Here is a 27,153-nt window from a genome sequence, read left to right on the forward strand (position 1 = left end):
CATCCTATCATCTCTTCCCTCTGCTCATACATTCTCCAACCTATCTCCTGATTCTGCCTCCTCAACCCTCCTCTCTTCCCTTTCTGCATCCTTTGACTCTCTATGTCCCCTATCCTCCAGGCCGGCTCGGTCCTCCCCTCCCGCTCCGTGGCTCGACGACTCATTGCGAGCTCACAGAACAGTGCTCCGGGCAGCCGAGCGGAAATGGAGGAAAACTCGCCTCCCTGCGGACCTGGCATCCTTTCACTCCCTCCTCTCTACATTTTCCTCCTCTGTCTCTGCTGCTAAAGCCACTTTCTTCCACTCTAAATTCCAAGCATCTGCCTCTAACCCTAGGAAGCTCTTTGCCACCTTCTCATCCCTCCTGAATCCTCCTCCCCCTCCCCCCCCCCTCCTGCCTCTCTGCAGATGACTTCGTCAACCATTTTGAAAAGAAGGTCGACGACATCCGATCCTCGTTTGCTAAGTCAAACGACACCGCTGGTTCTGCTCACACTGCCCTACCCTGTGCTCTGACCTCTTTCTCCCCTCTCTCTCCAGATGAAATCTCGCTTCTTGTGACGGCCGGCCGCCCAACAACCTGCCCGCTTGACCCTATCCCCTCCTCTCTTCTCCAGACCATTTCCGGAGACCTTCTCCCTTACCTCACCTCGCTCATCAACTCATCCCTGACCGCTGGCTACGTCCCTTCCGTCTTCAAGAGAGCGAGAGTTGCACCCCTTCTGAAAAAACCTACACTCGATCCCTCCGATGTCAACAACTACAGACCAGTATCCCTTCTTTCTTTTCTCTCCAACTCTTGAACGTGCCGTCCTTGGCCAGCTCTCCCGCTATCTCTCTCAGAATGACCTTCTTGATCCAAATCAGTCAGGTTTCAAGACTAGTCATTCAACTGAGACTGCTCTTCTCTGTATCACGGAGGCGCTCCGCACTGCTAAAGCTAACTCTCTCTCCTCTGCTCTCATCCTTCTAGACCTATCGGCTGCCTTCGACACTGTGAACCATCAGATCCTCCTCTCCACCCTCTCCGAGTTGGGCATCTCCGGCGCGGCCCACGCTTGGATTGCGTCCTACCTGACAGGTCGCTCCTACCAGGTGGCGTGGCGAGAATCTGTCTCCTCGCCACGCGCTCTCACCACTGGTGTCCCCCAGGGCTCTGTTCTAGGCCCTCTCCCATTCTCGCTATACACCAAGTCACTTGGCTCTGTCGTAACCTCACATGGTCTCTCCTATCATTGCTATGCAGACGACACACAATTAATCTTCTCCTTTCCCCCTTCTGATGACCAGGTGGCGAATCGCATCTCTGCATGTCTGGCAGACATATCAGTGTGGATGACGGATCACCACCTCAAGCTGAACCTCGGCAAGACGGAGCTGCTCTTCCTCCCGGGGAAGGACTGCCCGTTCCATGATCTCGCCATCACGGTTGACAACTCCATTGTTTTCTCCTCCCAGAGCGCTAAGAACCTTGGCGTGATCCTGGACAACACCCTGTCGTTCTCAACTAACATCAAGGCGGTGGCCCGTTCCTGTAGGTTCATGCTCTACAACATCCGCAGAGTACGCCCCTGCCTCACACAGGAAGCGGCGCAGGTCCTAATCCAGGCACTTGTCATCTCCCGTCTGGATTACTGCAACTCGCTGTTGGCTGGGCTCCCTGCCTGTGCCATTAAACCCCTACAACTCATCCAGAATGCCGCAGCCCGTCTGGTGTTCAACCTTCCCAAGTTCTCTCACGTCACCCCGCTCCTCCGCTCTCTCCACTGGCTTCCAGTTGAAGCTCGCATCCGCTACAAGACCATGGTGCTTGCCTACGGAGCTGTGAGGGGAACGGCACCGCAGTACCTCCAGGCTCTGATCAGGCCCTACACCCAAACAAGGGCACTGCCTTCATCCACCTCTGGCCTGCTCGCCTCCCTACCACTGAGGAAGTACAGTTCCCGCTCAGCCCAGTCAAAACTGTTCGCTGCTCTGGCCCCCCAATGGTGGAACAAACTCCCTCACGACACCAGGACAGCGGAGTCAATCACCACCTTCCGGAGACACCTGAAACCCCACCTCTTCAAGGAATACCTAGGATAGGATAAAGCAATCCTTCTCACCCCCCCCCTTAAATGATTTAGATGCACTATTGTAAAGTGGCTGTTCCACTGATGTCAGAAGGTGAATTCACCAATTTGTAAGTCGCTCTGGATAAGAGCGTCTGCTAAATGACTTAAATGTAAATGTTTCCCCCACCTTGATATAATACATACAAAACCCCTCCTTTGAAAATAATAGCCCAAATTGTGAATGTGATAATGAATGTAACTATGTGAGACTGTCAGTGTATCTTCATTTGTCATGTGCTCTACTTGTGCAGATCCCACTGCTTTTCTATCTAGGCTGAGCAAATGACAATATACTCAATATGAAATTGAATATGTGTGAGCCAAAAGGCTCATCGCTTTTAATCAAGTTTGCAGTGCACTTTACTAAGAATTGATATGAAAGAGATATAGCCTCAGCAAAACAATCATCCCCCTTGTCTGATTATCAACCGCCACACTGGCAGCTAAATGATTATGATTGGAAACAGGTAAAAAAAAAAAGAATCTGCTCTAAATGACATTTTAGAATACACCAAAAACACATCTACTTTGTCACAATCTCTATCTCTAATTTTCTTTATACCAGTTTATAAAGTGTCTGGAGTTCCATTGGTAGCACAGCAGTAACATGCACCCTTTGGTTTGGAGCTGAGGGGATGTTACTGACTGTGGAGACATGTCAATGTATATGCTCTTTGATCCCTCCCATTAAAGAATAAAAGAGCAGGGGACAGGACACAGAATTGTTGAGACATTCAACCACTGGCCCTGAAACTGTGGGAGGCTGCAGTAGGTGGATATCAGTCTGCTCACTCTCACCCCCACTTCAAACATCAGTGCTTCAAAAACACAACCTTGACAATCAGTGATTCTCTATTTTATTCATGACATTGGAAATGCATTGTGTGTAGCCTACTATTCATATACTGTAACTGATTCAGATTGCATCTATTGTGGTAGGGGAGAGTGGGGAATGTATATATTTGGGAAGAGGTCATCAATTCATGGAGTCCGTGAAGGAAGAAAAAGTGATAAGCAAGTTAGGTCCCCAAAAAATGGTTTTCACCAAGTCAAATTAATTTGTGTTAGAGGTTTCATAATCAATCAAATGTATTTATAAAGCCCTTTTTACATCAGCAGATGTCACAAAGTGCTCTACAGAAACCCAGCCTAAAACCCCAAACAGCAAGCAATGCAGATGTAGAAGCATGGTGGCTGGGAAAAACTCCCTAGAAAGGCAGGAACCTACTGTAGGAAGAAACCAAGAGAGGAACCATGTTCTGAGGGGTGGCCAGTCCCCTCCTGGCTGTGCCGGGTGGAGATTATAACAGTACATGGCCATTTTGTTTTCACCTTTATTTAAGCAGGTAGGCAAGTTGAGAACAAGTTCTCATTTACAATTGCGACCTGGCCAAGATCAAGCAAAGCAGTTCGACACACAACGACACAGAGTTACACATGGAGTAAAACAAACATACAGTCAATAATACAGTATAAACAAGTCTATATACGATGTGAGCACATGAGGTGAGATAAGGGAGGTAAAGGCAAAAAAAAGGCCATGGTGCCAAAGTAAATACAATATAGCAAGTAAAACACTGGAATGGTAGATTTGAATGTGCAAAGTAGAAATAAAATAATGGGGTGCAAAATTCATTAATTAATTAAATACAGTTGGGAAAGAGGTAGTTGTTTGGGCTAAATTATAGGTGGGCTATGTACAGGTGCAGTAATCTGTGAGCTGCTCTGACAGTTGGTGCTTAAAGCTTGTGAGGGAGATAAGTGTTTCCAGATTCAGAGATTTTTGGAACGAACTACAGTCATTGGCAGCAGAGTACTGGAAGGAGAGGCGGCCAAAGAAAGAATTGGTTTTGGGGGTGACTAGAGAGATATACCTGCTGGAGCGTGTGCTACAGGTGGGAGATGCTATGGTGACCAGCGAGCTGAGATAAGGGGGGACTTTACCTAGCAGGGTCTTGTAGATGACATGTAGCCAGTGGGTTTGGCGACGAGTATGAAGCGAGGGCCAGCCAACGAGAGCGTACAGGTCGCAATGGTGGGTAGTATATGGGGCTTTGGTGACAAAACGGATTGCACTGTGATAGACTGCATCCAATTTGTTGAGCAGGGTATTGGAGGCTATTTTGTAAATGACATCGCCAAAGTCAATGATTGGTAGGATGGTCAGTTTTACAAGGGTATGTTTGGCAGCATGAGTGAAGGATGCTTTGTTGCGAAATAGGAAGCCAATTCTAGATTTAATTTTGGATTGAAGATGTTTGATATGTGTCTGGAAGGAGAGTTTACAGTCTAACCAGACACCTAAGTATTTGTAGTTGTCCACGTATTCTAAGTCAGAGCCGTCCAGAGTAGTGATGTTGGACAGGCGGGCAGGTGCGGGTAGCGATCGGTTGAAGAGCATGCATTTAGTTTTACTTGTATTTAAGAGCAATTGGAGGCCACGGAAGGAGAGTTGTATGGCATTGAAGCTTGCCTGGAGGGTTGTTAACACAGTGTCCAAAGAAGGGCCAGAAGTATACAGAATGGTGTCGTCTGCGTAGAGGTGGATCAGAGACTCACCAGCAGCAAGAGCGACCTCATTGATGTATACAGAGAAGAGAGTCGGTCCAAGAATTGAACCCTGTGGCACACCCATACAGACTGCCAGAGGTCCGGACAGCAGACCCTCCGATTTGACACACTGAACTTTATCAGAGAAGTAGTTGGTGAACCAGGCGAGGCAATCATTTGAGAAACCAAGGCTGTCGAGTCTGCCTATAAGAATGTGGTGATTGACAGAGTCGAAAGCCTTGGCCAGATCAATGAATACGGCTGCACAGTAATGTTTCTTATCGATGGCGGTTAAGATATTGTTTAGGACCTTGAGCGTGGCTGAGGTGCACCCATGACCAGCTCTGAAACCAGATTGCATAGCAGAGAAGGTATGGTGAGATTCGAAATGGTCGGTAATCTGTTTGTTGACTTGGCTTTCGAAGACTTTTTAGAAAGGCATGGTAGGATAGATATAGGTCTGTAGCAGTTTGGGTCGAGTGTCCCCCCCTTTGAAGAGGGGGATGACCGCAGCTGCTTTCCAATCTTTGGGAATCTCCGACGACACGAAAGAGAGGTTGAACAGGCTAGTAATATGGGTGGCAACAATTTCGGCAGATAATTTTAGAAAGAAAGGGTCCAGATTGTCTAGCCTGGCTGATTTGTAGGGGTCCAGATTTTGCAGCTCTTTCAGAACATCAGCTGAACGGATTTGGGAGAAGGAGAAATGGAGAAGGCTTGGGCGAGTTGCTGTGGGGGGTGCAGTGCTGTTGACCGGGATAGGAGTAGCAAGGTGGAAAGCATGGGCAGCCGTAGAAAAATGCTTATTGAAATTCTGGTGGATTTATCAGTGGTGACAGTGTTTCCTATCTTCAATGCAGTGGGCAGCTGGGAGGAGGTGTTCTTATTCTCCATGGACTTTACAGTGTCCCAGAACTTTTTTGAGTTAGTGCTGCAGGAAGCAAATTTCTGCTTGAGAAAGCTAGCCTTAGCTTTTCTAACTGCCTGTGTATAATGGTTTCTCGCTTCCCTGAACAGCTGCATATCACGGGGGCTGTTCGATGCTAATGCAGAACGCCATAGGATGTTTTTGTGTTGGTTAAGGGCAGTCAGGTCTGGGGAGAACCAAGGGCTATATCTGTTCCTGGTTCTAAATTTCTTGAATGGGGCATGTTTATTTAAGATGGTTCGGAAGGCATTTAAAAAAATATCCAGGCATCCTCTACTGACGGGATGAGATCAATATCCTTCCAGGATACCCCGGCCAGGTCGATTAGAAAGGCCTGCTCGCTGAAGTGTTTAAGGGAGCATTTGACAGTGATGAGTGGAGGTCGTTTGACCGCTGACCCATTACGGATGCAGGCAATGAGGCAGTGATCGCTGAGATCTTGGTTGAAGGCAGCAGAGGTGTATTTAGAGGGCAAGTTGGATAGGATCATATCTATGAGGGTGCCCGTGTTTGGCTTTTTTTTTTTTTTTTTTTTTGCAGGCTTTGGGGAGGTACCTGGTAGGTTCATTGATAATTTGTGTGAGATTGAGGGCATCAAGTTTAGATTGTACGATGGGGTGTTAAGCATGTTCCAGTTTAGGTCGCCTAGCAGCACGAGCTCTGAAGATAGATGGGGGGCAATCAGTTCACATATGGTGTCCAGAGCACAGCTGGGGGCAGAGGGTGGTCTATAGCAGGCGACAACGGTAAGAGACATGTTTTTAGAGAGGTGGATTTTTAAAAGTAGAAGTTCAAATTGTTTGGGTACAAACCTGGATAGTAGAACAGAACTCTGCAGGCTATCTTTGCAGTAGATTGCAACACCGCCCCCTTTGGCAGTTCTATCTTGTCTGAAAATGTTGTAGTTTGGGATTAAAATTTCAGAATTTTTGGTGGTCTTCCCAAGCAAGGATTCAGGCACAGCTAGAACATCCAGGTTGGCAGAGTGTGCTAAAGCAGTGAATATAACAAACTTAGGGAGGAGGCTTCCATTAAGGCCGGGTTGGTCTCCAAGATGTTCAAACGTTCATCAAATAAAATAATATATTATTGGTCACATATACATGGTTAGCAGATGTTATTGGAGTGTAGTGAAATGCTTGTGCTTCTAGTTCCGACAGTGGAGTAATATCTAACAAGTAATCTAACAATTCCACAACAACTACATAATACACACAAATCTAAGAAAAGGGATGGAATAAAAATAAATATATTTATTCAAAAATACATATTTCACTGTTATTTAACCAGGTAGGCCAGTTGAGAACAAGTTCTCATTTACAACCTGTACAACCTTGCGACCTGTGCAAGATAAAGCAAAGCAGTGCGACACAAACACAGTTACACATGGAATAAATAAATGTAGGGTCAATAACACAATAGAAAAAATCTATATACAGTGTGTGCAAATGAGAAGATTAGGGAGGTAAGGCAATAAATAGGCCGTAGTGTCGAATTAATTACAATTCAGCAATTAAACACTGGAGTGATTGATGTGCAGAAGATGAATGTGCAAGTAGAGATACTGGGGTGCAAATGAGCAAAAAAACAAAAAACAATATGGGGATGAGGTCGATGGGGATATGGAGATGAGCTATGTATTGGTGCAATGATCTGTGAGCTGCTCTAACAGCTGATGCTTAAAGTTAGTGAGGGAGATCGGAGTCTCCAGCTTCAGCAAAAAATCCAATCAGGAAGTGACTATTATTTTGAAAGCTTTGTGTTCCTATGCATCCCTATTGACCATTGAAAGGGTTATCAACCAGATTCCTTTTTCTATAGCTTCCCTAAGGTGTCTACAGCCTTTAGACATAGTTTCAGGACTTTATTTTGAAGAATGAGCGTGAACAACCACATTACGTAAGTGGTCAAGTGGGGGCTCTCAGAATGATTTTTGCACAAAAGAGAGAGGCGGCCATTGTTCCTCCCAGTCCTAGTGAAAAGCCAACTGTCCCGGTTGATATATTATCGAATAGATATTTGAAAAACACCTTGAGGATTGATTATAAAAAACGTTTGACATGTTTGTCGACATTATGGATATAATTTGGAATTTTTGTCTGCGTTGTCGTGACCGCTATTTCCGCTGGATTCCTGTGCATAACGCACCAAACTAATGGAGGTATATGGATATAAAAAATATCTTTATGGAACAAAAGGGACATTTGCTGTCGAACTGGGAGTCTCGTGAGTGAAAACATCTGAAGATCATCAAAGGTCATGACCAAGCTTCCTGATGCAAAGTGTACATAATGCTATGCTAGGCTATCGATAAACTTACACAAACGCTTGTATTGCTTTCGCTGTAAAGCATAATTTCAAAATCTGAGAAGACAGGGTGATTAACAAAAGGCTAAGCTGTGTTTCACTATATTTCACTTGTGATTTCATGAATATTAATATTTTTAGTAATATTTTTTGACTGTTGCTCTATGCTATTCAGCGTTGCTGATGACAAATATACTGGATCCGGGATGGGTAGTTCTAAGAGGTTTTAAGAGCAGTTGGAGGCCACGGAAGGAGAGTTGTATCGCATTGAAGCTCGTCTGGAGGTTTGTTTACACAGTGTCCAAAGAAGGGCCAGAAGTATACAGAATGGTGTCGTCTGCATAGAGGTGGATCAGAGAATGACCAGCAGCAAGAGCGACATCATTGATGTATACAGAGAAAAGAGTCAGCCCGAGAATTGAACCCTGTGGCACCCCCATAGAGACTGCCAGAGGTCCGGACAACAGGCCCTCCGATTTGACACACTGAACTCTATCTGCGAAGTAATTGGTGAACCAGGTGAGGCAGTCATTTGAGAAACCAAGGCTGTTGAGTCTGCAGATAAGAATGTGGTGATTGACAGAGTCGAAAGCCTTGGCCAGGTCGATGAATACAGCTGCTCAGTATTGTCTTTTATCAATGGCAGTTATGATATCGTTTAGGACCTTGAGCGTGGATGAGGTGCACCCATCCAGAAGAAAAATAATTAAAGAAAAAAATATATATATATACACTATATATATACACGGGAAACGACAAGACAAAGACATCTAAACTGCTACGCCATCTTGGAGTGAGGTGAGCGATGACCGAGTGGCATAGGCAAGATGCAATAGATGGTATAAAATACAGTATATACATATGGGATGAGTAATGCAAGATATGTAAACATTATTAAAGTGGCATTATTAAAGTGGCCAATGATTTCAAGTCTGTATATAGGCAGCAGCCTCTCTGTGTTAGTGACAGCTGTTTAACAGTCTGATGGCTGTGACATTATATACAGATCTCTGGAAGGATACACTTTTACGCCTGCTAGGCTAGATCATACAGTCATTGGGTTAGATGCACACAGACTGCAACGAGAGGGATCGAGACAGTTTGTGAAAGTATACGTTATCTACTTTGAAGAATTAGTAAAATGATTCAATCAAACAGCTCTGCAGTATACTTAGGCATATAGCTAAATAGGAATACAGTACAGTATGGGGAGCACATAGATACCATTATATGGTCTGGCTGGCTGACTGATACTGCAGGAGCAGAGATGATGGATGACTTTAAAGGACTGAAAAATATAAGCTGTTTTTCAGTCTCTCGGTCCCAGCTTTGATGCACCTGTACTGACCTCATAGATGACCAGCAAGGTCAAATAATAATCACAGTGGTTGTGGAGGGTGCAACAGGTCAGTACATCAGGAGTAAATGTCACTTGGCTTTTCATAGCAGGGCATCCAGAGGTTGAAAGAGCAGGTGCTGTAGAGAGAGAGAGTTGAAAACAGCAGGTCTGGGACAAGGTAGCACATCCGGTGAACCGATTAGGATTCCATAGCCGCAGGCAGAAGTGTTGAAACTGGAGCAGCAGCACGGCCAGTTGGACTGGGGACAGCAAGGAGTCAACAGGGCAGGTAGTCCTGAGGCATGGTCCTTGGGCTCAGGTCCTCTGGGAGGGGAGGGAGAGAAAGAGAATTAGAGGGAGCATACTTAAATTCACACAGGACACCGGATAAGAAAGGAGAATAACACCAGATATAACAGATGGACCCTAGCCCCACGGCACCTAGACTATTGCAGCATAGATATTGGGAGTGGGTCGGGAGACACTGTGGCCCTGTCCGACAATACCCCCAGACAGGGCCAACCAGGCAGGATATAACCCCACCCACTTTGCCAAAGCACAGCCCGCACACCACTAGAGGGATATCAACAGACCACCAACCCCCTACCCTGAGACAAGGCTGGGTGTAGCCCATGAAGATCTCCTCCACCGCATGAGTCTGAGGGGGCAAAAAACAGGAAGATCACGCCAGTGACTCAATCCACTCAAGTGACGCACCCCTCCAAGGGACGGCATGGAAGAGCACTAGTAAGACAGTGACTCAGCAACCGTAAAAGAGTCAGAGGCAGAGAATCCCAGTGGAGAGAGGGGAACCGGTCAGGCAGAGACAGCAAGGGCGGTTTGTCACTCCAGTGCCTTTAAGTTCACCTTCACACCCCTGGGCCAGACTACACTCAATCATAGGACTGACTGAAGAGATGAGTCTTCAGTACAGACTGAAAGGTTGGGACCGAGTCTGTGTCTCTCACATGGATAGGCAGACCATTCCATAAAAATGGAGCTCTCTAGGAGAAAGCCCTTCCTCCAGCTGTTTGCTTAGAAATTCTAGGGACAATAAGGAGGCCTGCGTCTTGTGACCGTAGAATATGTGTAGGTATGTATGGCAGGGAAAAATCTGAGAGAGCGGTAGGAGCAAGCCCATGTAAACGCTTTGTAGGTTATCAGTAAAACCTTGAAATCAGCCCTAGCCTTAACAGGAAGCCAGTGTTGAGCGCCTAGCACTGGAGTAATATTATGATCACATTTTAGGGTTCAAGTCAAGATTCTAGCAGCCGTGTTTAGCACTAACTAAAGTGTATTTAGTGTTTTATCCGAGTAGCCGGAGAGTAGAGCATTGCAGTAGTCTAATCTAGAAGTGACAAAAGCATGGATTCGTTTTTCTGCATCATTTTTTAACAGAACGTTTCAGATTTTTGCAATGTTACAAAGATGGAAAAAAGCGTTGAAATATTCTTGATATATACTTCAAAAGAGAGATCAGTATCCAGAGTAATGCAGAGGTCCTTCACAGGTTTTTTTTTAGACGACTGCACAACCATCAAGATTGTCAGATCTAACAGAAGATCTCTTTGTTTTTGGGACCTAGAACTAACATCTGTTTTGTCCAAGTTTAAAAATAATGTGCCGCCATCTACTTCTTTATGTCTGAAGCACAGGCTTCCAGGGTAGACAATTTTGGGGCTTCACCATGTTTCAACAAAATGTACAGCTGTGTATTGTCCACATAGCAATGAAAGTTAACATTGTGTTCCTGAATGACATCACCAAGAGGTTAAATATATAGTGAAAACAATAGTGGTCCTAAAGCAGAACCTTGAGGAACACCAAAACTTGTCAGAGGACAAACCATCCACAGGGACGAACTGATATATTTTGAACAGATAAGATCTAAACCATGCAAGAAGGTTTCCAATCTCTCCAAAAGAATGTGGTGATTGATGGTGTCAAAAGCAGCACTAAGGTCTTGGAGCACGAGGACCAATGCAGGGCCTTGGTCTGACACCATTAAAAGGTAATTTACCACCTTCACAAGTTCAGTCTCAGTGCTATGATTGTAGTTATGATTAATTGACAGAGTTAAAATCAGACTGAAGCGTTTCATGTACATTATTTGTCTTCAGGAAGGCAGATTCAAAAAGGAGTCCGTAGTTTGCTTGCTAATGATCATGACCTTTTCGTTCATGAATTCTTAACTGCTGAAGTGAAATGCATGCTCTCTTGGGAATGCTGCTTTGTGGTTAGCTTTGCGACACTATCAAATATACATTTTGGCTTGTTCTTATTCTCCTCAATTAGGTTGGAAAAATAGGATGATTGAGCAGCAGTGAGAGCTCTTCGATATTGCACTGTACTTTCTTTCCAAACTAGTAGGAAGACTTCCAGTTTGGTGGAGCTCCATTTATGTTCCAATTTTCTGGAAGCTTGCTTCAGGGCTTGGGTATTTTCTGTATACCAGGGGGCTAGTTTCTTGTGACACCGTAGCTATAAAAAGTGATTGAGTAGGCTGCATAGATTTCATGACCAGAAGCTCAAAAGATGAAAATGCAGTCATTTTGGGGGTGGTAAAATTTAAATTTGCTGTCGTAAATGTTAGCAACACCTCCGCCTTTGCGTGAGGCACAGGGGATATGGTCACTAGTGTAACCAGGAGGTGAGGCCTCATTTAACACGTTAATTTCATCAAGTTTAAGCCCTGTTTCAGTCAGGCCAATCATATCAAGATTATGATCAGTGATTAGTTCTTTGACTATAACTGCCTTGAAAGTGAGGGATTTAACATTAAGTAGCCCTATTTTTAGATGTCAGATATCACAATCTCTTTCAATAATGACAGATATTGAGGTGTCACGCCTGCTCCCGCTCCTCCTCTCTGGCGCTGGAAGGCCACCAGGCTCCTCAGCTTTACACACTCCTGCCACCATCATTACGCACACCTATCTTTCCCCGTCACGTGCATGAGCATATTATTGGACTCACCTGGACTCAATCACCTGTTTATTACCTCCCCTATATTTGTCAGTTCCCCATCTCTCTTCCTATCTGCTACATTAATTATTGTTTGTCGTTGTTTACCCGCGTGTTGATGCTGCTCCCACCCGGCTCGCCCAGGTGGGACGCCGGGTGGCGCCCCTAGAGGGGGGTACTGTCACGCCTGCTCCCGTTCCCTCTCCCTGGCGATCGAAGGCTCCAGGCTCCCCAGCTTTACGTACTCCTGTCACCATCTTTACGTACTTGAAAATAAAGGAGAGCCGCACACTCTAGGAGCTCAGATGCAAAAATGTAATATCCATCATTACGCACACCTGCCTTTCCCTGTCACACGCATCAGCGTATTATCACTCACCTGGACTCAATCACCTGTTTATTACCTCCCCGTCTCTGTTCCCTGCTGCTGCATTAATTGTCATTTGTTGACACTGTTCCTGTTTTGTTACCTGTCTGTTCCTGAATAAATGTTGACTCCCTGTATCTGCTTCCCATCTCCAGCGTCAGTCCTTGCAGGAGTCAAAATGTTTGTCCTGGGGTAAGTTGAGCCAATGGCCATGGGGTAAATTGACGGTTGAGCCAAAGGCAAGTTGAGCAAATTGAGGTGTTTTCTTCCCAGGCGTAATGCAAGCCATTATGTCACTGGGATCTGAGGTAACAGGGCCTGGCCTATGACTCCACCTTTGCCTCTCCCGAGCCAGTTGGGGAGTGGCAGATATGAGACACGATCAAAGATTGGGGAGAAAAAGGGGGTAAAGTACAAAAGGTGTATGTATATAAATAGTTTTAAATAAGTGTTTGTTAGGTGTTAAAGCTGTGTTAAAAGATCATTAAAATTACTAATGGGGAAAAAAACAATTGTTTGGGAAAGAAATATAGACCTTGCTTTAAATGTAGTGGTAATATTTCATTCAGTACAGAAATGTGTAGGCAGTGTAATTTACCCTGTCCTGTTGCTCAATTTACCCAATAGCTTGTCTGGGTATTTTTTTTTTTTTTTAAACGAACGTTTACTTGCATTCGGATTATTTCGAGACATATACAACATCCTGAAATACAGTGCCTTGCGAAAGTATTCGCCCCCCTTGAACTTTGCGACCTTTTGCCACATTTCAGGCTTCAAACATAAAGATATAAAACTGTATTTTTTGTGAAGAATCAACAACAAGTGGGACACAATCATGAAGTGGAACGACGTTTATTGGATATTTCAAACTTTTTTAACAAATCAAAAACTGAAAAATTGGGCGTGCAAAATGATTCAGCCCCTTTACTTTCAGTGCAGCAAACTCTCTCCAGAAGTTCAGTGAGGATCTCTGAATGATCCAATGTTGACCTAAATGACTAATGATGATAAATACAATCCACCTGTGTGTAATCAAGTCTCCGTATAAATGCGCCTGCACTGTGATAGTCTCAGAGGTCCGTTAAAAGCGCAGAGAGCATCATGAAGAACAAGGAACACACCAGGCAGGTCCGAGATACTGTTGTGAAGAAGTTTAAAGCCGGATTTGGATACAAAAAGATTTCCCAAGCTTTAAACATCCCAAGGAGCACTGTGCAAGCGATAATATTGAAATGGAAGGAGTATCAGACCACTGCAAATCTACCAAGACCTGGCCGTCCCTCTAAACTTTCAGCTCATACAAGGAGAAGACTGATCAGAGATGCAGCCAAGAGGCCCATGATCACTCTGGATGAACTGCAGAGATCTACAGCTGAGGTGGGAGACTCTGTCCATAGGACAACAATCAGTCGTATATTGCACAAATCTGGCCTTTATGGAAGAGTGGCAAGAAAGCCATTTCTTAAAGATATCCATAAAAAGTGTCATTTAAAGTTTGCCACAAGCCGCCTGGGAGACACACCAAACATGTGGAAGAAGGTGCTCTGGTCAGATGAAACCAAAATTGAACTTTTTGGCAACAATGCAAAACGTTATGTTTGGCGTAAAAGCAACACAGCTCATCACCCTGAACACACCATACCCACTGTCAAACATGGTGGTGGCAGCATCATGGTTTTGGCCTGCTTTTCTTCAGCAGGGACAGGGAAGATGGTTAAAATTGATGGGAAGATGGATGGAGCCAAATACAGGACCATTCTGGAAGAAAACCTGATGGAGTCTGCAAAAGACCTGAGACTTGGACGGAGATTTGTCTTCCAACAAGACAATGATCCAAAACATAAAGCAAAATCTACAATGGAATGGTTCAAAAATAAACATATCCAGGTTTTAGAATGGCCAAGTTAAAGTCCAGACCTGAATCCAATCGAGAATCTGTGGAAAGAACTGAAAACTGCTGTTCACAAATGCTCTCTATCCAACCTCACTGAGCTCGAGCTGTTTTGCAAGGAGGAATGGGAAAAAATTTCAGTCTCTCGATGTGCAAAACTGATAGAGACATACCCCAAGCGACTTACAGCTGTAATCACAGCAAAAGGTGGCGCTACAAAGTATTAACTTAAGGGGGCTGAATAATTTTCACGCCCAATTTTTCAGTTTTTGATTTGTTAAAAAAGTTTGAAATATCCAATAAATGTCGTTCCACTTCATGATTGTGTCCCACTTGTTGTTGATTCTTCACAAAAAAATACAGTTTTATATCTTTATGTTTGAAGCCTGAAATGTGGCAAAAGGTCGCAAAGTTCAAGGGGGCCGAATACTTTCGCAAGGCACTGTATATGTAGATATCGTTGTTAGAAAGAATACTATATTTCCCTTGACAGAGTCAGGCTGTAAAAGATGGAGACTTTTATTTCCCTCGCCAACTTTAAACATCAACTATCTGAGCAGCTAACCGATCGCTGCAGCTGTACGTAGTCCATCTGTAAATAGCCCACCCAATCTTCCATCCCCATACTGTTTTTATTTTATTTACTTTTCTGCTCTTTTGCACACCAGTATCTCTACTTGCACATCATCATCTGCTAATTTATCACTCCAGTGTTAATCTGCTAAATTGTAATTATTTTCTCCTCCTCATGCCTTTTGCACACTGTATATAGAGTTTATTTTTTTCTACTGGGTCATTGACTTGTTTATTGTGTTATTGGCTTGTTTATTGTTTACTCCATGTGTAACTCTGTGTTGTTGTCTGTGTCACACTGCTTTGCTTTATCTTGGCCAGGTCGCAGTTGCAAATGAGAACTTGTTCTCAACTAGTCTACTTGGTTAAATAAAGGTGAAATAAAGAAATAAAAATAAAGAGTGACGCTGAATGTAAATTCTCTCAATTTACCCACTCTCCCATATGTGATGATGCCTAACTCATTACAAGAGCACAGTTAAAGCCCAGTTACCAGTACCTGACCATGTGAGAAGAGTCTAGAGGCCATAGTATGTCGGCCAAACCACTTACTCAGTCCACTTGGAAAAACGTCCATTTGTTTAAAAAAACAACAACGTTGTATTTATATAAAGTGCAGCCTCCCTCTCTTAGCTAATAGATAACTAGAACAGCTAAGTGTTCTAGCTAGCCAAGAAGTGGGAAATCGCGGGGCAGTAGCGCGTGCCCATTTGATCTGACTGGCGAAAAAGGGGGCCCCTGCTTTATTATAGGACGGTTGGAAGAGGCTGACGAGCTCACTACAATAGGTATTTAGCCAGTTACTTGGAACAGCAACCACAGGTTAACACTGGAAATACATTATTTCATTAAATGTAACTTCGCTAGCATTGACAAAAACTAAACATTGTTTGATGAATTGGTTGTTATTTAGCTAGCTAGCTTGCTACTAAAAGAGATAGCAAAAAAAATATCAATAGCTAACGTTATACTGTAGCTTGGTAACTACTGTATTTGGGCACAGTGATAACGACAGCTAGCTAGCAATACGTTGTTTTTTATGCTTTGTAGATAGCGGTGTCAGGCTAACTAGTAAAAATGTTTTTATTTTTTATTAATGGAATAGACTCTGAGTGAAGACACTGGAATAAGATGCAAAGATATGAAAACCAGCAGACCAGACCTACTGCAGGTTTGTGAAATTCAAATCAAATTTTAACGTTATGTCACCTGCGCAGAATACAACAAGTGTAGACGTTACCGTGAAATGCTTACTTACAAGCCTTAAGTCAACAATGCAGTTTTAAGAAAAATACCGAGGTTATATACTGGGGGTACCGGTGTTGTCCCGAAACCCGCCAACCAGCCAGAATCCCCCCGCGTTCTTCATTGCTGCGACTTGCCAAGCAAGTCGAGACTTCTGCTCTTCACTACGTTGTCAGTTTAGCCTATATTCCACTGCTCTTAGTAGCAGAAAGCATTTTTGCCTGCAGTTTTCGGTTTGGCTCTTTGTTTCAAGTGTATGTGGCGGTTCGAGCTTGTATGACGCCCTGGGCGTACGGGGGTAGACAGGGGCAGCCGCCCAGGGATGCATCTTACTGGGGTGGGGGGCGCGAGGGAGGGAGGGAGAGGGAGGGCTGAAGGGGTAGGGAGGGGGCGCTGAAGGTGCTCTCCCCCCCTCCCCCCCTCCCTCCCTCCCCCCCACATACGCACACCCCAGCAAGATGCATCCCTGGGCGGCTGCCCCTGTCTACCCCCGTACGCCCAGGGTGTCATACAAGCTCGAACCGCCACATACACTTGAAACAAAGAGCCAAACCGAAAACTGCAGGCAAAAATGCTTTCTGCTACTAAGAGCAGTGGAATATAGGGTAAACTGACAACAGAGTGAAGAGCAGAAGTCTCGACTTGCAGGCAAGTCGCAGCAATGAAGAACGCGGGGGGATTCTGGCTGGTTGGCGGGTTTCGGGACAACACCCCCCTTCAGCGCCCCCTCCCTACCCCTTCAGCCCTCCCTCCCTCCCCCCTTCAGCGCCCCCCACATACGCACACCCCAGCAAGATGCATCCCTGGGCGGCTGCCCCTGTCGCCTGTACCTAAATCCGCTACTGATTTTTATTAGTCTATAAATAAAGATCTTTGCCAAAATAATAATCCAGCCATAGTTGTTCACAAATGTTAACTGCTTGCCAACATTTTACTCCCTCTGTTTAATATAACACACATACATTCATTATTAATTTCGGTTGCCTATCCTGAGGTGAAGTTAGTTCAACAGAAAGTATTTGACACTGATGTATGCCACAGAAAGTATTTGACTAGCCACAAAATAAAAGTATTTAGCGGGGGAGGGGGGGGCGAGAATTCTGGTAGGGGGGAGATTTTCCGAACAACACCAGTACCGAGTCAATGTGCTGACAGTGAGTAGCAGAAGTGTATATATATATTTTTTTAAAGATCGAGGGGTCAATGCAAATAGGCCAGGTTGAAATTGTATTCATTAGAATGTGATGACTGCATTCATGTCATAAACTGATTGCTGCATTGTCAAAACATTGTACAAAACATTGTCAAAACTGTCATGAGAAAAATGTCTCATGATTGTTTGCTTTCCAGGCTGCCTCTCTGTGCCTCTGTTTAACCAGAAGAAAAGGAGTAGGCTGCCTTTGACATCCAATCCCTCAGAGAAGAAATTCTGTTCCGGCAATGAATACATGCCTACACACAGCTCTGCTTCATCCGTCATCAACACATCAGGTAAGAGGAGTATAGGCTACTGCTCATGGACTTCAGTAGTAGCAATAATCAGATGTGTTCTGTTATTCATAAACTTTGCTTTTATTATTAATTTTTCTTGGATTTTAAAACCGTGAGATTCTATCTCAGTCACTAGATGGCACTACACACAAAGAATCATTTTTGCTGCCAAAATCTCAATGCTGTCACAACATTTTTTTACCTCAGGTAACACAGGCTATTACCAAGATCAAGCCCCAAGGTGTCCTGCACCTGCTGGTCAGCACAATCAGTGCAGCAGACAAGGCAACCAGCAGTCTCAACCACAGTCTGTGTCCTAACAGTCAACCTGTTCCGGTACCTGTGGGGAGAAGCTTTGCACCTTCGCACCCATACAACACTGGGAATACAGGGTAGGGAAAATTGATAGGTCTCTCTGTAGAGGCAGTCATTATAGTGCAGATAAAGTTAACCTGCAGATGAACACTGTCTATATGCTGTATAGTACTAGAGATTATTTTTTGACGGTTGATTTTGCAAGACACAAACCTGTCATATCAGTGTTTCGCATATGTCCAGTCTGCAGATGGGACAGCCACCAGTGAGGCAGGACTCAAGAGCCCCTACAAACCCCAGACAGAGCAACTACAATGCCCCTTGCAGCAGTGGGAACACACAGAGCAAGCCGGTATCCCCAAGCAGCTACTCTCAGATGGGTCAGCTGCAGTCAGGTTACAGACAGAGACCGGACAACCCACCAGAGCCTCCTCTTTACTCCCAGCAGTCTAAACCCACTCCCCCTCCAAGCAGACCAAGTCATGGTCCTGGAACACAGAAGCAGAACACATCCTGAAAGTGTATAACCACCACCAACACTGGGCCACAGAAACAACTGATGGAAGATAGTAGAGACACATATCAAACTCAAAATACCTCTCAGTCTCAGGTACAACATGTAAGTAATCTGTGCTAATTGTAGTTTATAGTTTAACACTGTAGGACCCTCAAACCCAACTTTGGACCTTGAAGCCAGTTCCTCTCAAATCAGGAACTGATTTAGAGCTGGGTCACCAGGTGGGTGCAATTAATTATCTGGTAGAACAGAAAACCAGCAGGCCTTACCACGTAGGGTAAAAGCTGAATACCCCTGCTGTAGGAAAACAGGTTTCCGTAGATTACTTACCATAAAATAACAATTATATAGTTTTCATATTTAACCCAATTGTAGGTATGCTTAATCAAGTTAAAAAATATTGTTAATATTTTTTCATACTATCTTGTAAAATGTATGTTGTTCAATGCTAGATCAGTGATTTTAAAGTATTAATGTCTCTTATATTGTGACGGCGCCATCTGTGTTCCAGGTCAAACCAGCAACTGAGAACTCTGAGGATCCTGACTGCTGTCATTGATGGCATTAGACACTGGAGCCATTTCAAGGGCAGAGCCCCGTATCTATTTGAGATTTTCGGTAAGTTCTCAAGAAGTGTCACTTTTCTAACATTGTATTTACTATTACTGGTACTCTATACACAATTTTTGTAATATTATTTTATTCTATTAATTTATATTCTATGTTCGTCCCACAGCCACTCTTGACTCTGCAGTCACCGCCGGCCGGGTCTCATGGAGCTAAGAACTTCCTCATGAGAGATGGGAAAGAGGTGGTGCAGTGTGTCTTCTATGAAAATGTGAGTCAGAAAAACACTTCCGCCTCAATAGGAAATTGAGACATGCAGTTACAGGGCTGTCTAGAGTTAATCACAGGACAACAATCAATTACTTCATGTTCAGCACATTTTTTAAGGCCTAAAAAATCCACACTTTTTTTCAATATCAAGAACTTTGGTGACTTTTATTTCAACAGGATACTTACCAGCTGCTGCTGATCACCAGCATTATAAAGCAGTAGTTAGTTTTTCAACAATGCTGGAGGATATGGCTTCTCAAATCGTAGTGTATCTCCAGGGTGGATACCCATTATGTTACCTTTACCATGTTGTGCTGGATGTATACCCTTTATGTCTAATGCGTCTCTGCTCCATCCCCACGAGGAGCTGGAGTTGCCCAGGCTGATCCGAGGCCAGGTGCACCGCTGTGTGGGGAACTACGACCACACCAGGGACACCCTCACCTGTGTGTCTGTCAGGGCCGCTCTGCCCTCAGAGCAGAGGAACGCACATGAGTCTATCAAAGCCTCGGATGCTGAGATGAGGGACCTGGTGAAATCACTCAGTGAAGTCTGATCAGCAGCACAGAAACACATAAGGGAGCTTCCAGCAACTGTTCAAAGGCAAAACAATTGTCTTTGCCAATGGGTTCTTGAGTATCACTACATGGCAAGTGCTCTCCACTATTAGAAACTGTATATAGATCCTTGACATGTCTGAAGATTCTCCAGGGATGAGTAGTACGTGATACCCCTATTTTATTTTTGAAAGAATATTCTGAACTGGGCAGTTCAAGTGTATACAGTTTCACCTGCTTGCCTGTAAAGGGTGCCATCTGTTTGTAACAGGCAACATATTAAGATTGTGTGTTTATGAATTTCCCAATGTTAAATATGTACAGTGCCTTGCCAAAGTATTCGGCCCCCTTGAACTTTGCGACCTTTTGCCACATTTAGGCTTCAAACATAAAGATATAAAACTGTATTTTTTGTGAAGAATCAACAACAAGTGGGACACAATCATGAAGTGGAACGACATTTATTGGATATTTCAAACTTTTTTAACAAATCAAAAACTGAAAAATTGGGCGTGCAAAATTATTCAGCCCCTTTACTTTCAGTGCAGCAAACTCTCTCCAGAAGTTCAGTGAGGATCTCTGAATGATCCAATGTTGACCTAAATGACTAATGATGATAAATACAATCCACCTGTGTGTAATCAAGTCTCCGTATAAATGCACCTGCACTGTGATAGTCTCAGAGGTCCGTTAAAAGTGCAGAGAGCATCATGAAGAACAAGGAACACACCAGGCAGGTCCGAGATACTGTTGTGAAGAAGCTTAAAGCCGGATTTGGATACAAAAAGATTTCCCAAGCTTTAAACATCCCAAGGATCACTGTGCAAGCTATAATATTGAAATGGAAGGAGTATCAGACCACTGCAAATCTACCAAGACCTGGCCGTCCCTCTAAACTTTCAGCTCATACAAGGAGAAGACTGATCAGAGATGCAGTCAAGAGGCCCATGATCACTCTGGATGAACTGCAGATATCTACAGCTGAGGTGGGAGACTGTCCATAGGACAACAATCAGTCATATATTGCACAAATCTGGCCTTTATGGAAGAGTGGCAAGAAGAAAGCCATTTCTTAAAGATATCCATAAAAAGTGTTGTTTAAAGTTTGCCACAAGCCACCTGGGAGACACACCAAACATGTGGAAGAAGGTGCTCTGGTCAGATGAAACCAAAATTGAACTTTTTGGCAACAATGCAAAACGTTATGTTTGGCGTAAAAGCAACACAGCTCATCACCCTGATCACACCATCCCCACTGTCAAACATGGTGGTGGCAGCATCATGGTTTGGGCCTGCTTTTCTTCAGCGGGGACAGGGAAGATGGTTAAAATTGATGGGAAGATGGATGGAGCCAAATACAGGACCATTCTGGAAGAAAACCTGATGGAGTCTGCAAAAGACCTGAGACTGGGACGGAGATTTGTCTTCCAACAAGACAATGATCCAAAACATAAAGCAAAATCTACAATGGAATGGTTCAAAAATAAACATATCCAGGTGTTAGAATGGCCAAGTCAAAGTCCAGACCTGAATCCAATCGAGAATCTGTGGAAAGAACTGAAAACTGCTGTTCACAAATGCTCTCCATCCAACCTCATTGAGATCGAGCTGTTTTGCAAGGAGGAATGGGAAAACATTTCCGTCTCTCGATGTGCAAAACTGATAGAGACATACCCCAAGCGACTTACAGCTGTAATCGCAGCAAAAGTTGGCGCTACAAAGTATTAACATAAGGGGGCTGAATAATTTTGCACGCCCAAATTTTCAGTTTTTGATTTGTTAAAAAAGTTTGAAATATCCAATAAATGTTGTTCCACTTCATGATTGTGTCCCACTTGTTTTTGATTCTTCACAAAAAAATACAGTTTTATATCTTTATGTTTGAAGCCTGAAATGTGGCAAAAGGTCGCAAAGTTCAAGGGGGCCGAATACTTTCGCAAGGCACTGTACGTGCATCTGTATATCATCAGATAACAGGTAAGATATTTCATATTTTTCTTGTGTATATAATACTTAACACAAATGTAATATGTGCAATTCTGTTTTTGGACACAATAAAAAACCCTTCTCTTCCTCATTTAAACTTTTAATTACAAAGAAAATTCACAGAACAGCAAACATTGTTAAGAGGGAAGTTTCAGATAAAACAAACATTGTTGATGTAATAAGTCAAATTATATATTTGAAGGGGGGGGCAGTTAAGAATGAAAAGTGAGCTACAATAACATACAGTTATTAGTTTATTTACAACCAACATATTACAATGGAAAAACTAGTTCTACTACTCTACAAAAACAGTTTCACCAGTGCTGAGACTTGACACACAATGTTTCAACATTATATCGGGGTACAAATCCTGTGCAGTAAGTGAACCCCAGTCATTCCCAGTATCAAGCACAGTATGAGGTCCAATACAAATACCAGCATTTCTTTCTTGGTCTTTTCAAAACATGGCAACACAATTACATACGTTTTTTTATCAGGACTTTTCCTCTTTTTAAGTAATTTTGGCCATTTTCAATGACGTTCATCTCAGTATTAAGCTCGCATGCACACACACCTTGGAATGCTGTATGTATGTAAAAGCACACCGATTTGTGGAATTGGCTGCGTAGTCAGGGAAATTATACAATTTGTCCATGAAACATGATAAGAATAAAACGATTCAATTAGGAGAAATGTGATGGCAAAAACACACTAATCCTTTGGTTTATCTCAGAAGTTAATTATTTTTAGCCACACTTTACATATTACCTGGATAATGGTTCAACTTAACACTGATAACTGCGGGCTAAGTTCAATTTGTACTGCTCTCAAGTTGTGCCACTCTACTTGGTGTATGGGCATGCCAGGAATTAATGAATTAGCTGCATGTCACAACCTTTTAATTTAGTGATTAAAGTGATTTTCCTCTTGTGAATAAATTGCAAGGGGCATAATTCAACACAAGTACAGCTCTCTCTCTCTCTCATTACCTTCAAGCTTTAAGAAGAGATCAGTTTTTTTCTTCTACAGAACATTCTTCCAAATTCAAGAAGATTATAATGTACAGAAGAAGCACATCTTGAAACATATACAGGAAAAGTACAGCACACAGGGAAAATAATAACGTGAACATTTCTACACTACAATATCCACAGTTGAAGTAGATAGTAACCTGATATTAATAAACTCTTAGAAAATAATATGCAATCTAGAACCTAAAAGGGTTCTTCGGCTGTCCCCATAGGAGAACCCTTTGAAGAACCCTTTTTGGTTCCAGGTAGAACGCTTTTGGGTTCAATTCAATGTAGAACCCAAAAGCGTTCTACCTGGAACCAAAAAGGGTTCTCCTATGGGGACAGCCAAAGAACTGTTTTGGAACCCTTTTTTCTAAGAGTGTAGTATTGAAGTAACTTGTCTTGGTTTTGTTATAAAGGCACACGTTGGTATGGTCAGAGCAGATATATTTTAATCTATATCAGCTGTTTTACTATTAACTAACCCCAACTTTATCTGCACTCTAGTCTAGAATTTCAAGACTGCTATCTTATCTTCTTGCCTTTCGCCTGATTTAACGTAGTCCTGAATTATAGTGTATCGCTAGTATTGTGTTGTGTAAAAACTGAAATAATAATAACTTGGGCTAACAAGACAACCATATTAACACTAGGAACTCTGGAAAGGTTGGTAGAAGGATGCCATGTCATCCCAACATCAAATTTGTAGCAAATGCTTTTCACATGCCTTAAAAGTTGACTATCAGACAAGTATTGTGTTATTATGCACACCTCTTTATCTATATTAATTTGTCTTGAAGGCAGGTCAGACACTTCTGTATTGTTTGGTACATCTCCTCCATTGAAAAACATGTCCAACAATTTCTCTAGAATTGTTACTGTCCAATGGTTCACTGCTTGAGACTTGTTGAAAATGTGAATGGTCTCTGACCTTTTAGAACCATGTTGAAGGTGTAGGCTAAGTCAGATGGCGAGTCCCCAGGCTAATGTTTCACTGTGCTACACGTCCATCTTATGGCATCCTTACAGCCAGAGTGTTGTTCAATACTGGATCCAAACTGCATCTAGATCCAAACCTATATACAATCCCCTTTCCTCAAACTCCCCTGGACGGAGTCTTTGAATGCGCTCACTGTGTTGAGATCTATGGGTCTGAGTCAATGTCATAACTTTCTGATCCTTGCTTTGTCTTGATGTTACATGGGTCTCCTATCGTCTTGACTGTTCGCCATATCCACATGAACCCATTGAAGATTGAAGTGTGTCCATGTCCTTTGATAACTGTAGAAATGTTTCATATTGTCTGTTAATCTCATGCCACCCTTGACGATTGAAGATTCTCCTTATTGTCCCACCTTTTCTCTTGCAAACAACTCTGATGATTCTGGAATGTTACACTTATTCAGTATTGCCCACTATTAATGTCACCCTGGAGTCATTATGGTTATAGTCCTGACCATCACCCACTGTCTGGTTACTGTAATGTTTAACCAACTTTCTATGTATAACGGATGAATATTTATGTATACTTCTGTCCATCTGAACAGAGGTTGTTGTTATTAATCCTTGTGTTTCTTTCAAACATGTATTTTTTCCAGAAAAAAAAACAGAAAATGCAAAGTCACAAATTGACAGTAAAACAAAGAACATAACAATAAGGTAAATTATTAGATCAAAGAAATATATTTTGCTTGAAGGAAGACGGTACATAAATGTTATTCACAGTTGTGTATATCAGTGGGCAGGGCTTTTTAAAATGGCATCCTACAGAAGAAGTGGACGCAGGGGTTTCTCCATCTCCATGACATCATACACGGACGTAGGGAGTATTGTAGTAGACTGACTGGATGAGGGTGGGGTCCGTTGTTGCCCTATAAGAGAGTGGGCAAGGGTGTCGGGGACAGGTGCTCCTTTGGGGCATATTTGGCGAAGAAAGGCAGGAAGAGTGTGAGCATGACGCTGACGATGGCCAGCATGTATCCCCAGCCAATCTGGCAGTCCCCGGCATAATAGATGTCTGAGTCCCCGCAGAAGGATCTCACCAAGGTGGAGTTGAGCCCAAAGGGATAGACCAGCAGCCCAGATCCCATGATAAACACTGGAGAGATGAGAAATGGAAGAGGCTTTGGTTACAACCAGGGTTACATTCAAATACAATATCTTTAGACAGCACTTTGGACAACAAGATCCCCTATTGTTCAGCTTCCCACAAATATATCTTACATCCCTCCTTCTCATGTGCTTCTCTCAGTTATCCTTACATTTCATCATCCTTCCAACTGAACTAAATCAAAGATCCAGCTGTAAAAGTTTCCATCCCGGCTCTTTGCGTTCAGCTTGACAAGTGTTCCTGGTAATGTTGACCCCTGGCCACTTGGTGGCACTAGAGGTTTTGCATTATGAGCCGACAGCCCAGAGATACGGTCAAAAGTGTAATTTAGGAGCTTCACTGTCTGCCCTATCTCCAGTTGCACCCTGAATAGCACCTATAGAAAAATAAATCACTATTGAGATTGAGTCTCAACTCAGCCAGGGAGTGATGGAGGAAGGACTGATTGAGGAGAGGGGAAAAAAGAGCTCTGATGGCTCTGGATTGACAGGCCTGGCTAATGCAAAGTGAATCATGTCTCCCAAAAACCATTAGCACTTCTCATGCCAAACTGACGACCACAAGAAAAGAGCCTGGCACTTTAATATGCAGCAATCAGCTTTCCCAGACAGTATCACATCCTTAGTGCCCCTTGTAGCGACTGGCTGAGAGAGTGGCTCAGTTTTTCCAAATTGAGTTAGGTTTGCCAGCCAGCGCTGCCAAGAAGCAGCTATCCATTGCTGAGTATCATCATTCCTACTCTTACTCATGTTGAGGAAAAACTAAGGTTATATTTCCATTAAACTGGACTGTCATTGTTTGTTTTTTTACGATACAATGAAATAATAGGGTACTATCGATAACGAGCTATCATTCACAGCTGTCTGTCTGTCTGTCTGTCTATAAAACGCATTAAACACGTATCATCTTTTGTTCATGTATTGATTCCAGAGTTTCTGAGTTTCAAGGACAGTGTAGCAGCAGAGTGTAATAGTGTAATAGTGAAGTTATAAGATAAGGCAATGGGGATGTCAAGTATCAAAAAAAAATTATGCTACAATGTTATAGATTTTTGGGAAAGGGTTGAAGGGAGCTCTATATTATGACATGGTCCATGCAGAGAGAGTGATAAGATGTAACTTGTTGATGTGTGTTTGAAAACTCTCTGGGAGAGACTGGTGAGAGTCATGCTAAGGGCACCGAGGAGAGAGAAACTGATAGAGATAGGGAGAAAAACAAGGAGAGAAAATGAGAAGGAGAAAAACTGAGTCAGAGAAAGAAGGGGTTGAGAAAAAGTCCAAGAAGCAGAGGGAACGGGGAGAAGTTGTATGTGTTGGAAGTTAGGGCACTGTGTACCAGAATCACCCCATTAGAGTGAGCTGTTTGAGGCTGAGGATGTGTCTGCTGGAGCCCCAACCCAGAGCTGAGGATGCTGTACCCCCAATCCACCCAGAGCTCTGTCTCTGTCCTGCTCAGAATGGCCCTGTGTTTATCTGCAGGGGCCCGGCTCTTCAAAGCAGCCTGGCTAATGATACTTTAATGGCCTTCTCTATCAAACTATCATTGGTTTTGTGGAAGGTGCACAAAGACACAGGCAGGGTTTCCTTTTCAAGGCACTTCCCTCGCCGTTCCTCTCCACAACAGAGAGATGACAGCAGTCACACACAGCCAAAACCCAAATGGATAAATAATGAAGAAACATGCCAGGCCCCCAAATAGTCGATGCAGGAATTAAATCAAACTACATAACATAGCTTTGAAACAAGTGGCACGAAAGCCTTGAGGGTAGGTATACGGAGAGGGGGCAATTGTTGTCTGCATCAGATAAGCACTGTGCCTCAGGTCGATATGATCGCTCTAGGCTGCATAGCTCTGTTAATGGGAACAGACTTATCAAGAATGTACAAGTCTGACAACCCTGGACTCACTTTACCTGGATAAAGTCTGAAGACTAGAGTAGATTACTGTGTTGCTGTATGTAGGACGACTGGGAAGATCTATAGCTACTGTGTTATGTACTATAGGATTACTGGGAAGATTAAACTGAAGCATTTATCTTTGATTTCTGTT

At 43.4% G+C, this 27,153-nt stretch overlaps 1 protein-coding gene and 1 pseudogene across 1 annotated transcript in view; one reads left to right on the plus strand and one right to left on the minus strand.

Annotated features, from left to right (window-relative positions):
- The first annotated feature begins 16,736 nt into the window (after positions 1-16,736).
- Positions 16,737-20,361, plus strand: LOC135547864 (spermatogenesis-associated protein 22-like; annotated as a pseudogene).
- A 1,705-nt stretch (positions 20,362-22,066) lies between these two features.
- Positions 22,067-27,153, minus strand: part of LOC135548591 (LHFPL tetraspan subfamily member 7 protein) — a 225,771-nt gene continuing 220,684 nt past the window's right edge. Inside the window, exon 3 of the mRNA XM_064978343.1 lies at positions 22,067-25,092. Within this exon, the coding sequence (XP_064834415.1) occupies positions 24,866-25,092 (227 nt within the window). The 3' untranslated portion in view covers positions 22,067-24,865. The remainder of the gene's footprint in view (positions 25,093-27,153) is intronic.

Source organism: Oncorhynchus masou, chromosome 11 (genome assembly GCF_036934945.1).
Source record: "Oncorhynchus masou masou isolate Uvic2021 chromosome 11, UVic_Omas_1.1, whole genome shotgun sequence".
Taxonomy (NCBI): Eukaryota; Metazoa; Chordata; class Actinopteri; order Salmoniformes; family Salmonidae; genus Oncorhynchus; species Oncorhynchus masou.